A 20,930-nucleotide genomic window follows, 5' to 3' on the forward strand; every position below is an offset into this window, starting at 1 on the left:
ATTAATCAAAAACAAAGGAGGCAAAACTATACCATGGGAAAAAGACTTCAATAAATGGTTCTGGGAAAACTGGGCCACTTTCTCATACCACAGACAAAAATAAATGCAAAACAAACTCAAGACCTAAATGTGAGACCTGAAACCACAGAACCTCCTAGAAGGTAACACTGGTAGTAATCTCCTGGACATCAGCCATAACAACATTTTTCTAGATATGTCATTAGGCACTAAAAACAAAAGGAAAATGAACCTTTGGGACTAGTCCAAAATAAGTTTTGCACAGTGAAGGAAACCACAACAAAATGAAAAGGGAATCCAGTGAATGGGAGAAGATATTTGCAAATTTTATGCCCAATAAGGAGTTAATACCCAAAACATAAAGAATTTAGGTAACTCAACACCAAAAAGTAAAAACAATCTAACTAAAAATGGGCAGAAGACATGAATAGACATTTTTCCATAGATGACATACAAATGGCCAACAGACACATGACAGGATGCTCAACATCACTAATCATCAGGGAAATGCAAATCAAAACCACAATGAGGCATCACCTGATACATGTCAGAATGGCTAGTATCAAAAAGACAAGAAATAACAGGTGCTGGTGAGGATGTAGAGAAAAACCCTCACACACTATTGGTAGGAATGTAAATTGGTACAACCACTGTGGAAAACAGAATGGATGTTCCTCAAGAAAAGTTAAAAGAGAAATGCCATTCAATACAGTAATTCCACTACTGGGTATTTACCCAAAGACAATGAAAATACTAATTCAAAAAGATATATGCACACGTATAGTTATTGCAGCATTATTTACAGTAGTCAAGATACTGAAGCAGTCCACATGCCCATCAACAGATGAATGAATAAAGATAATGTGTGTGTTACACACACATGCACATGCATACTATGTACACATGCAATGGACTATCACTTGTTCATAAAAATGAAAGAGACTTCACCATTTGCAACAACATGGATGGACGAAGAGGGTATCATGCTAAGTGAAATAAGTCAGAGAAAGAGAAATACCATATGAATTTACTTACTATGGAATCTTAAAAAAAAACAAACAAACAAAAACAAATGAACAAAAAGAAATGGACGAGAGGGGAGGGGCAGCTGGGGAGATGGGCAAAATGGGTGAAGAAGAGGTATAAGCTTCCAATTATGGAATGAGTAAGTCAGGGGAATGAAAGGTACGGCACAGGGAATATGGTCAGTGGTATTGTAATAGTGTTGTATGGTGACGGTCACTACAACTGTGTGGGCACAGCATAATGTAGAGACTTCTCGAATCACTATGTTGTACATCTGAAACTAATGTAACATGGTGTGTCAACTAGGCCTCGATAAACTAAGTTGGAAAAAACCCAAGTTAAAGAAAACATTAATAATGGTGCTAGTACCACTTGGATATGGAAAAAATCATGAAGGTAGTATGTGTATAAATGAATTTAGTCTCAGCAGAAAGAATGTCTTTCTGTGAACTCTGTTCTTCAAAATTCAAAAAGGTATATCCGATATTTGTGTAACTTCACTTAACATTCGTAACAGGAAGACTTTAAACATTTTTGTGCCATGGCCCACATCAGACATTACTGATAGATAAATGGATGCAGCTGCTCATGGCAGAGGTGACAACAGTGCAGGAAGTTCTGGTCCCCCTGGGTCCTGTCTCACTGCTGGAGGTTTCAGAGAACAGGTATCTCAGTCACTTCTATAATCTAACACAACAGACTTACCCCAGGCAAGTACTCCTTTCTGACATAGTAAGGGAATTGGAAGCACAGCTCTATTCCCTGCTAGGTAGGATACATGTGTAGCATGTCCTCATCCCTCCACTCCTACTGCAATGCATATGGAACCATGCACCTCACTCAAGCCAAGACTGACTCTATTCTCAGAGATCTGTGTTAAAATTATAAACATAATTTCTATTATTGAGATTCTCATTAACGTAACATAGCAAACGGTTTATATATTATTATGTAGTCAGGCCCCACTAAAAAAAAAAAAAATACATTAATACCACAGTTGTCAGAGGGAAGGACAAAAAGCCTAGGAGAGATACACAGCCATCCTCTAAACTGAGCTCTGAACAAGAGGTCTCTGGTCTGGCATAGTGCCAACACCTGGAGAGAGAGGTTCTACTAGAGTTTGAAACAGCTGACAGCTACATGGGTCTCATATGGGAGGAAGAAGGTCTTGCTCACTGAATGCTGGGCTGTTACAAGGTTTAAGACCCTAATACTTGGGGATCCCTGGGTGGCACAGCGGTTTGGCGCCTGCCTTTGGCCCAGGGCACGATCCTGGAGACCCGGGATCGAATCCCATGTCGGGCTCCCAGTGCATGGAGCCTGCTTCTCCCTCTGCCTGTCTCTGCCTCTTTCTCTCTCTCTGTGTGTGACTATCATAAAAAGAAAAAAAAAAGACCCTAATACTTGAACAGCACCCAATAATGGTCAGCCAGATTCAGGTTATTTTGTCATGAAGTCAGTTGACTACCCTCCTCTAGTCTGGATCTCTAAATTCTGGAAATCAGTAGGAAAATATCCTTCTTTCCCCCTCCACCTCCATATTCCTGTCCCCAGCCACTTAACTAAAGGCTAATAAAACAAAACAAAACAAAACAAAAAAACACCTGAAAGAAATTAATGAATATGAAAGAAAATTTCCCTAATGTTATGACTCTTCCCTTTGTTCAAACCTTAATATAATACACACTAGTGACATAAAATCATGAAACAGTGGATATTAACTTGCTCCAGGAAATAAAAGTTGTCAGGTTTCCATACACAAGGCCATTGTGCTTAGGAATTGAAGTGTATGCAGTTCCCTGGTAAGCCCAAGGATTACTTAGAAGTAGTTTATGTTTGACACACATCCTTTGGAAAACCTACTCTAACAAATATTTCCTAGTCCTCACCCCGTAAAAGATGCAGCTAAGCCAGCAAGGATTTTTCTATGATTATGTTTTAACACTGGAAGCCATCACAAAATAAGCAAAGCTAGAAACAGCGAAACAAGAGTGTGTCCACCCAGTCCTCCGGTGGGAAGTGAAGAGGGAAACAAATGTTAGTATCTGAATGAAGGATCAGCATAAGGAGAGGTGAAGGAAGGCCAACTGAGAAGCACACGAGCGGCCTCCAGCACTCATTGCCAATGAACAGTAAATACCCGTGGCTCTGTTACTGAACACTTACTACACGCCAGTCACACGAGGTGCCCAACACACGCTATCTCACTTCATCATCAGAACTCTAAAGTAAAATACTATTACCACCAATATTTTTTTAATGATGGAATTGATGGAAGTGATCAAATCAGGGAGTACGATCACAGAGCCTGAGACGTGAAGGAGTACACTGTACTGCCTGGAAGGGCCCATGAGCAGCAGCACACAGCTGCACAGAGGGCTAATTCACATCAGCTTCTGTGCGCAGTGCTCCGGCCCCGAGGAAAGCCACAGCAAGGACGGAGAAAAACATGTCCCAACAAGGTATTTTTTTAGCAACCAAACATAACAAAGGAACAGTATCTACCCTAACTTCTAAATGTATTTGCCTATACAATCTGAGTATGCTGCCTTTTTCAAAATTTCTAGAGTACTGATGATAGTGAAGTGTACCTGTCACATAAATGACAAACTGACACTAAGTTGCAATGAAACATAGGTAGACTGTGAGCTTCATGAAGGTGAACAGGGCTCATGCTGCTTAGGTGATGCAATATAGGTCCAAGAAGCGCTGGTTTTTAAATCCATGAGCAGATGACCACAGTCTGAGAACAACACAACTACAGTTTCTGCATATAGACATCCTAACAAGGTATAACACTGACAGCTGAGGCTCCAGAGAAAGGACTTCTATCCTGGAGAGGGGACATACTATGGGAGACGCTTGGGAGGGGCGACTAGAGGTCTTCTATCAGACCAAGGCTAAACAGTGCAAGGTCCACCCATGTAAGTTCTCTCCTCACACCACAATGAAGACCAGACACAAATATGTCCACAGAACTATCAAAAGAGGAAAAGAATACTGCCAGAGAAGTAGCAAAAATCTAAAAAGAAAGGCCAGGGACTAGATACAAGACTCTTTAAGAAATGAACCCCTCTTAAGCTTGCAGGAGGGAACGTCACCTAAAGCAAATCATCGGAAACAAATCATGGCATCCTGTTTGGACAGACTGTCAGCATCCTGGAGGCAGCCGATTTCCCCGCCTGGGAGGACTCACTGATGCCATTTCAATGTGAAATCTCAAGAGTATAGTCCCTGACCCGAGAGGAGTGTGGCAATCACCTGCGGCCCCGTTAGAAAAGGAGGTTCTCCATTCTGACCTCCTAAATCAGAAATTCTGGGGCAGCGGGCCAAGCATTCTGTATTTCTGGACTAATCTGACATATACTCAGGTGAAGAACTATTGATCCAGACAAACCTCTTCCTTTGGTTGACACAGAATTCACACAGGTAAGTTGAGAAAACCATTTTCCTTCTCACCAATTCCAAATTCAGTGTCAACCTAAACCTAAGAAGTAAATTCCGGAAGACACTACTGAGAAGTTTTCAGATGTGCAAATGGACTTAATTCTCATTTCCTGTACAGAAACAGCATGAAGTTCATTATTAGCAGCAAATAAATGTTCCATTCCAATGAAAATACTAAATGCAACATATTTTTATACTCATGGTTCACTAGAGGATCATATTGCTCCAGAACTATCTGGTCATCAATTTTTATCATGGACTCAGAAACTCAAAGGACGCATAATTATAATGACCTTCCTAAGATAAGATATTCATATATTTAAATGAGGTACATTTTATATGCAATAATTTCAAAAATATATATTCTTTTAATGACAGTTCCTAAAGCTGGTAAGAAAGGGAAATAGGTACATCACACCCTGGGGTGAGCAGGATATTGTAAATTAGTACAACTCTTATGAAAAGCAATTTGGCAATATGTGTCAAGCCATAAAAACCTCCACACTCTTTGACCTATCAGGTCTACTTGTTTTCAGATTAAGAATTAATTCCCCCAATGAAAAAGTTATGTGAACAAAGGTACCTACTACAGGCCCCAAATGGAAGAGATGGGATGTCTGAAATATGAGGATGGCTAATAAAAACATCATGTGACTACGTAAAATAAAAACAGACTATGTAACGTTAAAAGACACACTTGAAAGTAGAAGATGATACAGAAGAGTATCTCTACTGTGATTACAACTGAGGCAAAAACATATGCAGGGGTGCACCCAGGAGAAGTGGGAAGGCTCGCGGAAGTTAGAACATAAGGGCAAAATTTCTCTTCTCTCTACTCATTTCTGTTTTGGTGTAGTGATGACTGAAATATTAATAATAACCCTGAAGGGTTCAAACCTATTCTGAGTCCAGATAAAGTGATTTCCATTTGTGCGCGTGCGCATGCCTGTGACCATTCATGCAAGGAGGAGGACCACGGGGAGAAGGGGAAAATATCAAATTAGTCACTGCCAAGGGACAGTAACTGACTTAAAATGAGACACAACATACCGTTACCTCCCACTAAAACTCAAACCACACCACGGAAGAGAAGTTCAACCCACAGAATTTTAGAAACCACAGCCACCTCAATGATGACGTAACAGGAAGTCAATCAACCAATCAAACAGCCAAAAGTAGTCTCTCTTCCTCTACTCTTTATGATATTTTTCGGCGAAATAACATTAAACATGGGACAGGTGATACAAACTACCATTTGTTGAGCTCAATTTTAAACTGAGGACTCTAATTTCAAATGGACTCCTCTATTAAGTGCAACTGATCTTTCAGAGCCACTTGGGTTTATGCCTGTGACACAGTGAATGTGCCTGCAACACGAATTCTTACAAAGCCCAAATCCCACGTTTGTGCCAAGCTCGGCTTTCATCATGCAGGCTTGCTTGGAGCTGCTCCAGCACAGCCGCCGCTGGACTACTACCATCCTGGCCTCGGGGTATTAGTTTCCTCTTCATTTGGGGCAAGTTCTGTGTTGCATGGTTCATTATGACGCCAATCCTCCTCTAAATTGTTTGTTAAAATGAACAAATTAAAATCAGATTTTCAGTTCCAAGATGCTCAAGGATTATTGGGGAGGGGGTGAGTAAATGGAAGCCAATGTGCAATTCCAGGCAAAGTTCAGAAATTCATAAATCAGCAAAACAATCTCCCTGTTGCAGATAATTCTCAAGGCACTTGATGGCACAAAGTGCTAGTCAGTAAGCTCCCAATGATTGAGAAACAATTACCAAGAAAATGTTCATGACTCCATCAGAAGAAGGAAAAGAAAAAGAAAATTAAAAGAACGGTCAGGTAACAACGCATGTATGTTGACATTTAATCTAAAACATTGCTTTTAACGAACTCTCTAAGGGTATGGGAGCCAGATGCACTCTGCTGTCAGAGAAAAAGAAAGGGAAAAACAACATGAGCTACCACGAAGGCATGCCAATTTGAATTACTGCACACGAAAGCTATGGTAAATTACCCACTTTCCTCAAAGAACTTCCTATTCTCTGGCTATGTTTTTCAGGAAAATTATGATTGCCCCAAGAATCTCAATCCTTGAGAATTCACACGTTATTTCTTTCATACTTCAAGTCCAGGATTCCAACGAGTCCTAGGAGTGGAAAATATCTTTTGAAAATAATATATTCATCTAAATATATGGCATTTTCTTATTTTTCTGGAACAATTTCAGACATGTCCTCTGAAAGGAGACTTCCGGTTGAGAAGACAGAAGTTTATTTAGGTGATGGGAGAGGGTCTGCTGTAACATCCACTTTGTGGGTAGATGCGGGCATGTTCAATTTAAAACAACAGTATCCTCAATGCTTTCACAATACAGTGTGCTTCCAGTAAAGTTCAACAATGTGTTTGTGGCTGACGTGAATATATGAAAGTCAAGAGTAAGAGTTTACCGTAGGGGTCACAGGTTAACAATGACTGACCTATGCTTCTCTAACTGCTAAGATAACACTATTTCATAAAACTTGCTTATAAGAGGACCCGCATTAGCCTACTCTGGCCTTCCCGAATTTAAACTTGACTAATTCAGAAGGTACAGCCTGCTTCTTACAAAGAGGTGAATTCTGAGTGGGCAACCTGATTCTTTTCTCAATAACCTAAATTTAAGAAGTAAAAATATCTAAAATAACAAAATTCACCCTTAGATTTACTTGAGCATTCTTCTCATCTTAAATCTCACTTGTGAGAAGAACAAAGGAGGAGCGAGGGTGGGAGGAAGGGCAGGAGAGGAAGATGAAGAAATGAGGGAACGAAATATGGACCAATCAAAAGAAAAGCCAAAGAATAACTAGTCTTTTCCAAAAATACCCTTTTTTTTTTAAGTGTTTATTGGGGGCTTATACTCAAGCACCAGGGAGGCGGCGCCAGGAGCAGATGTCCCAGCCCAAAATATTCTTCTTTTTCAACCATCATTTCCTCTTGTGTAGCTAAAATATAATGCCATTACATTCCACCTACTAGCCATAAATCAAATATAGATGCTGATAGCTTGATGTATGATTCAAGGAATAAGTATGATTCATGGAACAATGTAGATTTAAATATTTCCCTTGCCCTTTTAAAGACAGCAGAATCAGGAGGACTCGGAGAGGATCTACTACGTTAGATCAGATACTTACCGTTGCTTACCATACGCCTGGCCACTTCCCACAAGACAAGACCAAAGGCCCAAATATCAACTCTCTTGTAAGAATCGAAACAGTCCACCTGGATGGTTTCATCTAGAACTTCAGGAGCCATGTAGCGTTTGGTGCCCACACGGGGGTTGTTCCCCACATCGAGCTGATTGGTACTCTGGGAATGCATGACTGCCAGGCCTACAGGGAAGAAGACAACAGGGTGGGTCAGGTCACTTGCTTTCTCACAGAGGGTTGCTGAAGAATGTCTACACTGACCCCAGTCAGAGGCGCCCTCTTGTGGTATTCGTGGTCACTGTGCCACTGCCCCCAAGTCATTGGTCTCTTGTAGGGGTGATGTCTGTGACAACAGCAAAAAGATCTAATGCCAGAAACATTCTGATGCCATCAGGTGAACACATGAGCCTCTGAAACAATAAGATCTGGATGAATAATAAGCCAAGGCACCGCACCAAACTGGTATGAGGCCAGCATTTCAAGTCCACAGGATAATAGACTCACAGCGGGACCCCCAAGGGTCTCCTTGAGAAGTGAAGCTCTCACGGTCTACCACAGCTCCCAACAGTGCACAAACTCAAATTCCTCACGCTGCGAGGCCCAGAATTTGAGGTAATACACCAATACTTCGGCAGCAGACTGCCACAGGTACCGCTCCAATCCCTTCAGGACGAGCTGCGCACCTGAGAAACCAACTCTGACCAGACCCACAGGCCTTTCTCTGCAGTCAGGCGGGCGGACAGCATTAAATGAGATTCAAAGCACAACTCTCATGCTAAACAGCTCTGAAGCACTTTCTGAAACCATGACTCATATCAGAATTCCTCAGTTAGAGAGACCTGGCATTCCTCGCAGACCGGGAGGGTTAGGCAGATAGACGCGTGATTCATTTGAGAATGAAATTACTTTGTGATGTATATGCTGACCAACTCAAAACGATTCCGTTAACACTCAGAATAATGAAAAGCGCCAAAGTGGAACAAGCAGCCTCTGTAAACCTTTGCAACCCAATGATCCTTTGAGGCTCCCTCAAGCCTTCTACGGAGAATGCTTCTCCTCCCGCTCCATGGCTTTAAATGTGTGGGAAGAGGACTCCTTATCATGCCAGGGAGATGGCACATGGTATCACACCCTTAATAATTAGCAGCGAAATCAGCAACTGCATTCACTGAATCAGTCTGGTTCCTCTTTCCCTGATTTTTATCATCAACTCCAAGATTCTATGGCCACTGTGAACATCTCCTGAAACACATACACCTCTCTACCCTTTCCAGCACCAAAGAAGTCAAAAATAACAGAATATGAAAAGGTGCAGCTTAAATAGATCATGGCAATACTAGCTGTGGTGGTTTAAAAATATGTCCACAAGTTCTTTGAAACTTCTCCCTTCAGGAGGTGAAGCTCAATTCCCCTTGACTTGAGTGTGGGCTGAACTATCAAACAGAACACGGCCGATCTTCAAAATTAGGACACCAACGACATCATGGCTTCCTCTCCGTTCTCTCAGTTCTCTTGTGTTATGAGGACACTCATGCAGCCCCGTGGAGAGGTCCCCCTGACAAAGAACCGAAGCCTCCTGCCAATAACCATGTGAGTGGAGCCATCCCTGACGAAGCCCTCAGACACTTGCAGCCCTAATCGACAGCTTGACTGTAACCCCCACAAGATCCTGAGCCAGAACCAGAGAGCTAAGTCATTCCAAGACTGATGACCCTCAGATGATTACGTGAGATAACAAACTTGTGTTATTTTAAGCTGCTAAGTTTTAGGAACAATGTGTCACCCAGTAATTGATAATTATCCCACTATCTAAAGACACAAAACATCCAAATGCAATGTATAAACCTTGGCTGAGTTCTTGTTTGAGAAAACTAGAAAAATATGAAAATGGATGTCCAACGATATTAAAGAATTATCAATTATTTTAGGTGAGAGAAACTGTGATTATGCAGGAGACACATTTTGAAGTATTTAGGAGTAACATGGTGTGATGTCTGCAACTTGTTTCAAATGTATGAGCAAAGACAGATGCACAGCTACATATAGATGAAGCAAATATGGCAAAATTTTAACAACTGTTGAATCTAGGTGTTGTGAATATGAATGATCATTATGCTTAGTATTCTTTAAGCCTTTCCGTATGTTTGATTTTTTTTAATAATAAACAGAAAAATAAATAGAATACTGGTATTTTTGCAGTATCAATAACAGAACATGATTTCTGGGACGCCTGGATGGCTCAGCGGTTTGGCACCTGCCTTTGGCCCAGGGTGTGATCCTGGAGTAGTGGGATCAAGTCCCATGTTGGGCTCCCCGCAGGGAGCCTCCTTTTCTGTGTCTTTGCCTCTCTCTCTCTCTCTCATGAATAAATAAAATCTTTAAAACTAAATAAAAAATAAATAGAACATGATTTCTAATGAGTGATCCTTAATTTCTGGGTGTGAAGTGAAAAATTACACACAAATGATGCTCTTATAGGAGCTGTCTTCTATACCAAGGAACCACTCCCTGAATAATAACACCTTAACAAAGATTTTTGTACAAATCCATGTATCTAATTGGAAGGCTACAGGCTAAAAGAAAGATAAATGAATAAATAATTAGTTGGACTTAATGAAAAACACCTCTGACTCCCTATCAAGTGCCATAACCAAATTTAACAGCTTCCTAATTTTCCATCTCCCCTAGACCACTGGACTATAACAGCAGCTACCATCTGAATGTTTATTATTTGCCAAGCAAGTATAATAATTTCTGAATTTTGTAAGAACCATGTGAGGTACATAATAATTGATTTTTTAGTAACATGAACAATACTTCAACACAGCGTTACAAACATTTGAAACAATACAGAAGTACAGTGCACAGTGTGAAACGCTAAAGTGTTCCTTGCTTAGCTCCCCATCCTTACATCAAGTTATAAGCAGTGTTGTACTTTAGGCAGGTAAATAGATAAAATATCTACATAGATATATGGGGAAGATAAAGGGGAAAGCCAGGATTCAAGTCCAAATCACCCTGCTCCACAGCCATGGCATGGCCATAAAAGTCCCCTAACCACAACTAAAACTGCCCACGAAGAGCTTTGGAGCCATACCCTTTCAATGCCATCCCAAATATTTCTCTTCTCACACTTGCAAAACTGTGTAAAAATAATACTCAGCATGAATGCAAAGACTTTAAGGAAATTCAAAAGAAATAAATTTTTCTGACATGTAAACTCTTTTGTGTTTAAAATAAGAATTGAATTTTATCATTTATATGAAAGAGCTAATACTGTTCAAACCTTTATCAGCCTAACAATAACTACAATGATATCAATATAATATAAACCATTTTTTTTTTTTTTTTGTTTTTTTTTTTTTTTAATATAAACCATTTTTTAATCAAATTGAGTGAGGACTCTCAATAGTCCACTGAAATGAATAACCAATATTACAATTCAGTTCTCATTAGCATAATTATTCAGCCAATACCCAAGTTGAATATGGTTTTATATACAATGTCACTATAAATGAAAAGAATCTTATTTATAATGCAATTAAAGTTACACTGAGCATTACCCTAACACCGCAGGAATGAGATATCTCAACAGGGGAAATTATAAATTGGTTTAGGAATTATTTTCCTCTTTCTTGACTGATAATTTTACCATGATTACAGAAAAACAACTTTAGAAGCCATTTTTAAGATGAACTCATTCCATAGGTTACTTTTTTTAAAAGATTTTATCTACTTATTTGAGAGAGAGAGTGAACAGGAGGTAGAAGGAGAGAGAATTTGAAGCAGACTCCACACTGCATGCAGAGCCTGATGCAGGGCTCGACCTCACAAGCCTGAGCTCATGACCTAAGCTGAAACCAAGAGTCAGACACTTAACTGACCAAGCTGCCCAGGAGACCCTCATTCCATAAGTTATTTATCTGTGTACCTATTCTGTGTAAAGGTTTGTGAAACCAGAATGCTACAGACTATTGGTTGCCTCTAAGGGTGAGGCTGGCCAGGAACTGACTAAATGAGCAGTTCACTTGGGAGTGACTTTCCAAGGTAATGTGAAGGTCTGAATTTCGATGGAGATTTAGATTTTACAGCATTTGTCAAAACTGTGAGAACGTATTACTTAGATTTGTTCATTTCTCGTGAAATTGAAATTTCACCTGGAGAGAGAGAAGTAAACAAATAATAGACTCACTCTAGTGAGTGACACAATATACAGATGCTGAAGTCTTTAGAAGAGCTCTCTTGTCTGCAGTTTACTTGGGAACATATCAATGATTAAAGATGGACGGATGAGTGGAAATGGATGGGTATGTGACAGAGCTTAAGAACAGTAAACTGTTGATGGGAGAATCTAGGCAGTGGGTACCCAGCTATTCACTGGGAAGTTCTTTCAATTTGCCTGCATGCTTGAAATTCTTCACAAGATGTTCGGGGAGGGGGCATAGATGTAACCTAGCTAAACAATGGAATCCAACAAAAGTTAAAAACTAAATAAAAAAATATTTTTTAAAAAATTTACCCAAATCTGCTATGCAACACTGTCCATTCTTCTTAACCAGGATGTTTTTGCTCTTTAAATCTCGATGAGCAATGGCTGGCTTTCCTTGGGTCCCAAATATCTCTATGTGCAAATGTGCAAGACCACTAGCTATGGACAGCACTATTCGCAGGCAGCTAACAGTATCCAGAGTAGTAAGCTGAAGATAGTCGTACAACGATCCCATTTCATGATAATGTGTGATTAACCACAACTGGGTACTGGAGTGTCTTGATGTCATGTCTGAAGCAATAAAACCTGGAGAGAGCAAGAACAAAAGGAGCAGACATGTAAGAATTTCACGTTATAACTTATAGTATACAGAAATAGTGACCCACACAATAGATACCACCTATAACCAAAAACAATCAAACTAACCAACTACCATGAAAGGAGGTTTACAGAGGTGTCAACAGAAAAACATAATACTATTAATACTACCATAAAAGGTACTGCCAATGAATAGGAAAGTTCCATATTCATTTTCATTATAAATAATCCTTTTAAAAAGAGTTTACTTTGCATTACAATTTGGATAGGAATAATATCTTTGTGTTCATCCATAATAATAGTATCAAACTCTTTATCATGCTCATATTCCAAGCACAGATTATTCATCAACCACTCAAAAAGAATAAAAAAACAGAACCTAAACACCTATGTTCTAGTATTGACTCTGCCTGTGATTTGCTGTGTAATCCTGAGCAAGCATTTAGGTTCTCTGGATTATCTGTGCTCAAATATAAGATAAAGGATAAGTTTTATTAAATGACTGACTACTCATCAAATAAAAAAGAAGCCAAATACAGTAAGAATCTGTGATGCTCTTTGTCATCACACAGGAAAACCAAGGGGATAGCGTCTGTCGGCTAGAACAAAAGACTGATATAGGAAGGGAAAATTATAGTATAACGTAATGAATATAATGAAAAGTACTGTTAGATCCGCAAAAGGCAGTGTGAGTCCAGAACAGGGAATCCTAATGATTCAGACTAGATGTTACAACAGGTTTCCATTGAGAAGTGATAAAACTGAAGCGGTCTTGCAAAGAAGTGAGACTTGAGAGATGCCAGTAAAGAGGTAGGAAGAGATTTTTCTAGACATTCTAAGGGGACCCTAGAGCAAACTGAATGAATTCTAGAACTTCCTAACCTACAAAATAAATTATGATGTGTGTGCTTGCCTTTCCTGCCATAGATGTGCTCTCCAGACCCTTGCTTGCACATTCGCTCTCCATTTGTGTGTATATAAATACACACACACACACACACACACACACCCCTAATGGGCACACAGGTGGTGACCTCTGGTCTTTATAAATTAAAGAATATTTTTTTAAAAAGACAGATGTGGCTTGGGCAGGATTAAAGGACTTTTCTGTAAAAAAAAAAAAAAAAAAAAAAAAAAAAAAAACAGAAATATGCGGAACATGCCTCACGCTTGCAGAGCCGGATACACAATTTGTGCCACTTTCACACATATTTTCTCCTAGGATTTTTCTCAATACACCAGTAACACAGATCTCATTATACTCAGTTTATAAATAATAAAATTGCTGCTAAGAATAAAATAAAATAAAATAAAATAAAATAAAATAAAATAAAATAAAATAAAATAAAATAAAATAAAATAAAATAAAATTGCTGCTAAGAGATGTCAAATTACATATCTATTAAGTTGTTGCTGACCTCAAGTTTGGTGCCAGCTACCTGGGCACACCATACCTTGTACAGGAAATTCTGGGAACAAAGAAAGGTCCCCTATTTGATCGTCATCATCATCAACAATAGAAGCAGCTAGTAATTACTGGGACTAACACGGTGCCAGGCAGAGTTCTGCACACTCCACATGTAATTGTCCAACACTCACTGGAAGGAGGCAGAGGATATCGCTGGCACAAAGGCTAGTAATGGTCCCCAACAGTCTGCTCTAGCACCCATACTCTTACCCACTATGCCAGACTGCCCCCAAACAAGCTGACTTCTAGGAGAAAGACAATTTGACACTGAATCTACTGCACATCTGTAAAGTGAACAAAGTGATGTTTCCACACTTTGATCCCCTACCTCTCTCTCCTTGCCCTCTGCGCCCCTTCCCCTGGGCAGTCTCCATCTCTCACTCCTTCCCTCTCTCCAGTCTGTCTCTGTGGCCCCGCAGCGATTTCTCCTGGAGCCCTTCACTGGCCACAATATGAATAATCAAACTGTGTATTTAGATATTTACTGTTACTAAAGAAAATGTTTCTGCTTTATTATTTTAAACCAAAGGCTATTAATCATTAATGACTTTCAAAAATAAATATCCTAAACTATAAGTACCACTCGAAAGGAATCAAATTACTGTTGTGTATTTAATGTCACCTCTACTGATTTCTCTGCCCAAGGGAAAGCAGCCTCTGATTAAATAAATAGATAAATAAATAACAAATAAATATTTATTCTCTCACCTTCCCTAAGCCTCTTAAAGTCTCAGAGAAGGATTTTTGTCTGTCCCGTTAATTATGCTCTAGATCTTCCAGAAAAAGGACTTTTAAAAAGGCAGGATTTTTTTTTTAACTGTTTATCTCCCAAGCATGAATTACAGAACTACATTTGTTTCAAAATGCTAGGGCATTTTTATGAAATTTCTCCATTTTCAGTCAAAGCACTGTACTGGTAGTGAACGCTGAACAGGTCCTTAGAAGCTGGGATGCTGGCATGGCCACTGGACGTGTTCATAATGGGGAGGGAAGGTGATTAGAGCAAAGGCTTCTTATTTAACAGCCAAGGTCATCCTCCCAGCCTCCTCAGGAAAGAAAACAAACCCCAAAATCTTAAGCAAGGTCATCAGTGGCCCTTGCGAGCCTCTTCCAGCGAACCTTCTCCTCCAGGAACCAGGCAGCTACAGCAGCTGAGGACTGAGGCCACCTCACAGTGGGGCACGGGGGTCCAACCCTGGGGACCCACATGAGCTCTCCCATTGCCCAGCTGGGTGATCTCACACAAGTCCTATGAAAGGTCCTCCTTGGCTTCCTCGTTTGTAAGATAAGGATAACGTCATGAGCAATCTCAAAGGGGTACTGTGAGAACAGAAGAGTAATTATAGGTACAGTGCTTCCCACCATGCCCAACCCAGGAAGTATCAAGAATAGCCGACTACTATTACATTCAGAAGAGCTCAGGGTTCAATTAAAACCACAACAATTCTGCAACATCATATCTTCTGTGGGTAACTTCCTTTACTTCCACGTGGTCTCAAGAAAGTCTGATTAAACGGTTAGGCATTACCTCTGAAGAGCCCGGGGCAGTTCTAGAGATGGAAGGCGGTAATGGCTGCACGATGTGAATGCACATGTGTCACTGCACTGTCCACTTAACATGATTAAACACTAAACTTTGTATCTTAGTGTAATTTTTTTAAAAGAGCCTAAGATGAGACTTTGGAATAAAATTCTCACACTAACTCAACTCCCTTGGTCTTAGTAATGAGGACAAGAATACTCCAAAACATGTAACTTTGGCCCAGAGTCACAGAGTGGGCCTGTTCGAGGCGCTGAGAGTAGAAACCAGTTTCTCAAATCCCCCGACCACTCTTCCTGCCACCACACAGCACAGCCACCCATTACCCCCTTGTCTGCTGAATTCTATACCAGAGCAGAAGGAAGAGTCAAAAGCCAACCTAGTCCCTGGAAAGATATTGCTGCAAAGGAGATAAAGAGTGAGTGTGCAGAGTTTTGTATGTATGCGTGTGTGACTGATTCATTCTGAGGGGCCAGAGTTAGCAATTCTCAACGGTGGAAGGGACATCATCATCCAACACTCGATACAATATGCTCCTTTGATAGAAAAAGAAAAGATCACAGAAAATCTTGAGGTCTCTATATCCAGAAAACTGGTAAAGCAAGGAAAGGACTTTAACCAAATTTAGCCCCCCCCCCAAAAAAAGTGTGGTGCATTTCTGTAAGCTTTCTTAAAGTTAAAAGAACTACACAGTAAAATCAGTCCATATAGCTCTAAGTATGATGACGGTGGAAAGACCTCATGAGTACAGAATTTCCCTGGATCACCAAGTAATAAGAAATGAACAATGTTTTGCTCTATGTGGTCACACTAAAGGAACCTCACCTCTCACATGAATCATATCGCAAAGGTGACTTTCAAATTCCTCTTATGATTACATCCAGTTTAACAGATATGTACTAAGCACCTAGCATGTGCAGGGTACTGTCCTTAGCACGTGAGAGCAAAACCAATGGAAGTGATCCTTGTCCTTGGCATACAAGGGAATGATATCACAATTCATTTAACTCAAGGGCACTGATAAAGTGACTATTTGCATAGCCCAGCAATATCTAGCCCATTTTGTTCAATGAACCTGTGAGCCCATAAGAGGGGTGCCTGAACATGCCCTTCTATTCATGTACTCAGACCCCGCATACTTCTTAACAGTATGTGCACCTGCCCAGTAAGAGTAATTCCACTGCCTAGGGACGCCTGGGTGGCTCAGTGGTTGAGCGTCTGCCTTCAGCTCAGGACGTGATCCCGAGGTCCTGGGATCAAGTCCCGCATCAGGCTCCCCATAGAGAGCCTGCTTCTCCCTCTCCTATGTCTCTGCCTCTCTCTGTGTCTCTCATGAATAAATAAATAAATAAAATATTTTTTCTTTTTAAAGAGTAATTCCACTGTCTAAAGAGTACTCCTGATACATCATGGCTTCTAACACAACTGACACTCTATCCGTTACTCCCCTCTCTATTCCAGTGTCAGAGGCAAAAGTGGGACATTTAAGGATAATTTTGACTGTGGATGAATCTTTACCTCATCCTCTTATTACAGAATCACAGAAGCAATTCCACTAGCTAACCACAACACAGAGTACAGAACTGTGGTTAAGAGACACACTGCCCAGTAGGATTCTCAGCTTTGCGATTTAACCTGATGGGTGATGCTAACCTCCCCACCCTGGTTACCTCATCAGTTAAAACTAGAAAAACAAGAGTACCTACCCACTTATGATTGTGGGGAAGCCAAAATGAGAAAATGCACATGAAGCACTTAAAGCAGCGCTTGCTGCACAGTAACGAGTCATTGTTGTTACACATGTGCATCTAACTGTGACACACGGTAGTGTGTGATCAGAGTTACAGCACAGCTGCAAAGTAGGGAGTGCAGAAAAGCACAGGTAAACCCACTGGGAGAGACTAGACGGGAACTGCGACATTTTGATGGAAGGAAGGGTGGTTGGAGTATAGGGTGTGGATCGTGGGTGATCAAGACTGTGAACAAAGGCACAGACACTGGAATGCTCACAGCGATCCCAAGTAATGGTAAATATCAGAAGTGGCTGCCATCTAGGGATATTTGTAGAGAAAGTCTGAGCCTCCTTGGGACCCCAACATATAAGGAGTCTGGAATGCCAGGCCCAGAAGGCACAAATGTGACAAGCAATGGAGGAGTCATCAAAGATACTTTGAGGAGTACCCAGCTACCCAGTGAAAGATAACTCAGTGTAGCAAGATGGACTGGAAATGGGAGACCAACAGCAATGATATGAGTAAGGGGGGCTGGGTGACAGCTGGGGCCCCACAGTAAGGCAAGGGGAGGAGACAACAGCAGAAACACACAAGTCTAAGATGGAACACACCGCCACACTGTTAAGGCAAAACTTGAGACAACTGTCAAAGCGTTCCTGGTAGACAACCTGACTCGGGTTTCATACTAAATTGGCAATAATGGAATCGAAATAAGTCATGGCCAGGGCCTTCTGATAAGCCAAATCTCATCCAATAGCCATGAAGAGGCCAGCACTATCCTAGGGAGTCAATTTCTCTATAAACTTTATATCCCCTATTTAAAAAGCACTCTGAGCAGCACTCAGCATACATGTATTGGTATAAACACACTGAGAGAAACTTTCCAAAAACAGAGAAGTCAAGGAATATTCTCATCCCTTATACCTCCTTAGCAGTATTTCGATGGGCTCTTCACATATTTCACAAATGGTTCTAAGCTTTAGTTTCCAAATTAAAATGGATGCTAAATCCCTCTGTAAATCTGGGCTTTAAAAACCATGCCTAGTTTGAGGGAACGTGCATTTAATTACGATGTCCCTGGGAGCTGTGAATCTCTAGGAAATCGTCCAAAGAGCTTTCTTAGTTTGATTCAATAAATATTCAAAAAGGGTGCGGTAAGTAGAACAACGGATGAAGCCTTGAAGTGAACAATATGGGGTAAATTTTTGTTGCTTAAATAACAACCTACAGAATAAGAATTAGCAATAATGATTTCATTTTCATCATCCAGAGAATCTTCAAACTTAGCTTCTTTGCAGATTTAAACAAGAAATTAGTGTTAAAAGAAAATTAAACATGATATAAATGCTGATGATTCCTATTATCGCTTTTCAGGGGGAGACTTGCAGATTCTCATACACCAAATCTGAGAGGGCAAAGGTAGGCAATTATTTCTTTCTAGATAAAATTAATGAGTGGGATTATCTTTGTACTTACCTAAAATATTTTCATGCCTCAGCATCACAGTGTTGTACAATTCTGTTTCCCTGAACCACGACTTCTCATCCCGGGAGGAGAAGATCTTCACAGCAACGTTCTCCCCTTGCCAGCTGCCCCTCCACACCTCACCATACCTGCCTTTCCCTGGGGGAAGCAACACAGAGGTGACATGGAACGGCAGGACAGGAGACATAGCCAGGACATAGCCTGCAGCTCTTCCCCCCCACCCCCCCATTGTTTACTCAGGGGAAAAAACTTAATCTGGGGATCTAAATATCACAGCTTACCTGTGAAGACATACAGAAAGGTGTGGAACCTGCCCCTCCCAACCACCCACTGTCATAACAAATCCAACACCCCCAGTATCTACACTGTACAATTAGCTGCTAATTACGAGGCTTACAGTTAAATTCTTCTATCAAAGGTCATGAAACATATGATTTTTAAAAGGACATAAAAGTTAGTAAAACGAAGAAAATAATACAGAGTATTAGGTTACAATGTGCTGAAAGCCAAAAGAAAAAAGGAAAGAAAAAGCACATGTGGCTACATTGAATAGCTTACTGGATCCCTTCCCTTCGCACAAGATCAAAGCGGACATTTTCTTGAGGAGTCCAAATTTGTGAATTTACATATGCATTTATGTTTTTCATAAGGGAGACTATTAGGTTTGAGATCTGCATTCTGAAGAATCCCCCAAAATACACACAAATACACAAGTACACACACACACACACACACAACAGTGCTGTGGAGGAGACCGACAAGCAGCCACTACCTTCCCTAAAGGATTTCTGGGCAGAGGATATATTTCAAAAGAGGATTTGCAGAGTCTTAAGACATAATCCCAGCACAGTTCTGATTCCTGACATTGGTCATGGGAATTTGCTTGTTAGCCCCTGTGATGCCAGAAGTGGGCCACATTGAAAGGGCCGCTTGGAGAAAGCATTTCCCAAAATGTGACTGGTTTGTGACCTGGCTCTTTGGGGCACAAGCCCCGTCCTGCAGCAGCAACACAACTCTCAGCCTGTCAACAACATGCTCCCTCTTCCATTCTTCTCCTTAATTACAGGTAGGGGTGATCAGGGAGGCTGGGGGGAGGAGGAGGTAATTACCATGAGACCGTGAGGATCAACTCGGGGGCTATAATCAGGGTAAAGACACACACGGCACCTAGAGAAGGCTGCAGCGGGAGACAGACCTTGCAGGGCTTTCTACCAGGCAAGGGTTGCTGGGAGTCACAGCTCGTAACAAGCAGCTGCAGCACCACCTGCGCACACGGGAATACAGCTCTTTGCTGAAAAACGAAGCCACGAGAACCCAAGAACCCAAACGTGGAGAAAGAAAGCATGCTTATCCAGGGGGTTATGTCCTGACATAGAATGAAAATGACACAATCAACACTCCCTCGTGATAAACAATGTCCTTGTGAAATACCAATGACTAATCCAAAAGGATGGTAAATGTGGCCAGTAAGTCATCACTGTGGGCTGCCGTCAGGTCGCAAAAATGGTATTTAGAGCAGGACTCATTTTAATACAGTCACAGCAATTGCCCAGCATTTGGAGTTCAAGACGAAGGCTAGTGCTAAGGTACTACAAAACAGGCTGCTAAAAAACAGTATGCTGATCTTTTCCTGCCTTTGGTGAAATTCTTTATTTGTCATTTGTCCTCATAGTCTTATTGGGAAGGAGAGAAAAAAATGTCCCAGAGAATTGTATACATTACTATAAAGTAGCCTTAAATCCTTTTAAAAGAAAGAAAGAAAGAAAGAAAGAAAGAAAGAAAGAAAGAAAGAAAGAAAGAAAGAAAGAAAGAAAGAAAGAAAGAAAGAAAGAAAGAAAGAAAGAAAGAAAGAAAGAAAGAAAGAAAGAAAGAAAGAAAACAGAGATGGATGTCAGGGTAAGCAGACATTTAAAATAGAAACCTACTTCAGTGGCTTTCAAATGCTTTTAAGTTGTCAAGTGCTTTTTAGAAATGCAACCTTATTCAAAAGTTCCTAAAAACAGAAGCAGAACTGCCCAAAAGTACAGGCCATGGAGCCCCCCACAGGAATCGCTAAGGTATCTGAAATTTGGGGGGTTCACAAATCACTATCTGGTAACAACTGATCTAGTCCAACTTCCCATTTTGAACCCAAAATGGCAACATACTATCCAAGCAGTTCTTCACATACATTTTTATTCAAGGCTGCATGCGTGAACACTAACTTTAT

At 40.7% G+C, this 20,930-nt stretch overlaps 1 protein-coding gene across 4 annotated transcripts in view; it reads right to left on the reverse strand.

Annotated features, from left to right (window-relative positions):
- Window positions 1–20,930, reverse strand: part of ACVR1 (activin A receptor type 1) — a 126,482-nt gene that overhangs the window by 11,609 nt on the left and 93,943 nt on the right. For all 4 annotated transcript variants that reach the window (XM_038584555.1, XM_038584554.1, XM_038584557.1 and 1 more), the window contains 3 exons: window positions 18,713–18,859; window positions 12,208–12,483; window positions 7,674–7,871 (listed from right to left, as the gene is read on the reverse strand). In XM_038584555.1, coding sequence (XP_038440483.1) covers window positions 7,674–7,871; window positions 12,208–12,483; window positions 18,713–18,859 — 621 coding nt within the window. The remainder of the gene's footprint in view (window positions 1–7,673; window positions 7,872–12,207; window positions 12,484–18,712; window positions 18,860–20,930) is intronic.

The sequence above is a fragment of the Canis lupus genome, chromosome 36, assembly GCF_011100685.1.
Source record: "Canis lupus familiaris isolate Mischka breed German Shepherd chromosome 36, alternate assembly UU_Cfam_GSD_1.0, whole genome shotgun sequence".
NCBI lineage: Eukaryota > Metazoa > Chordata > Mammalia > Carnivora > Canidae > Canis > Canis lupus.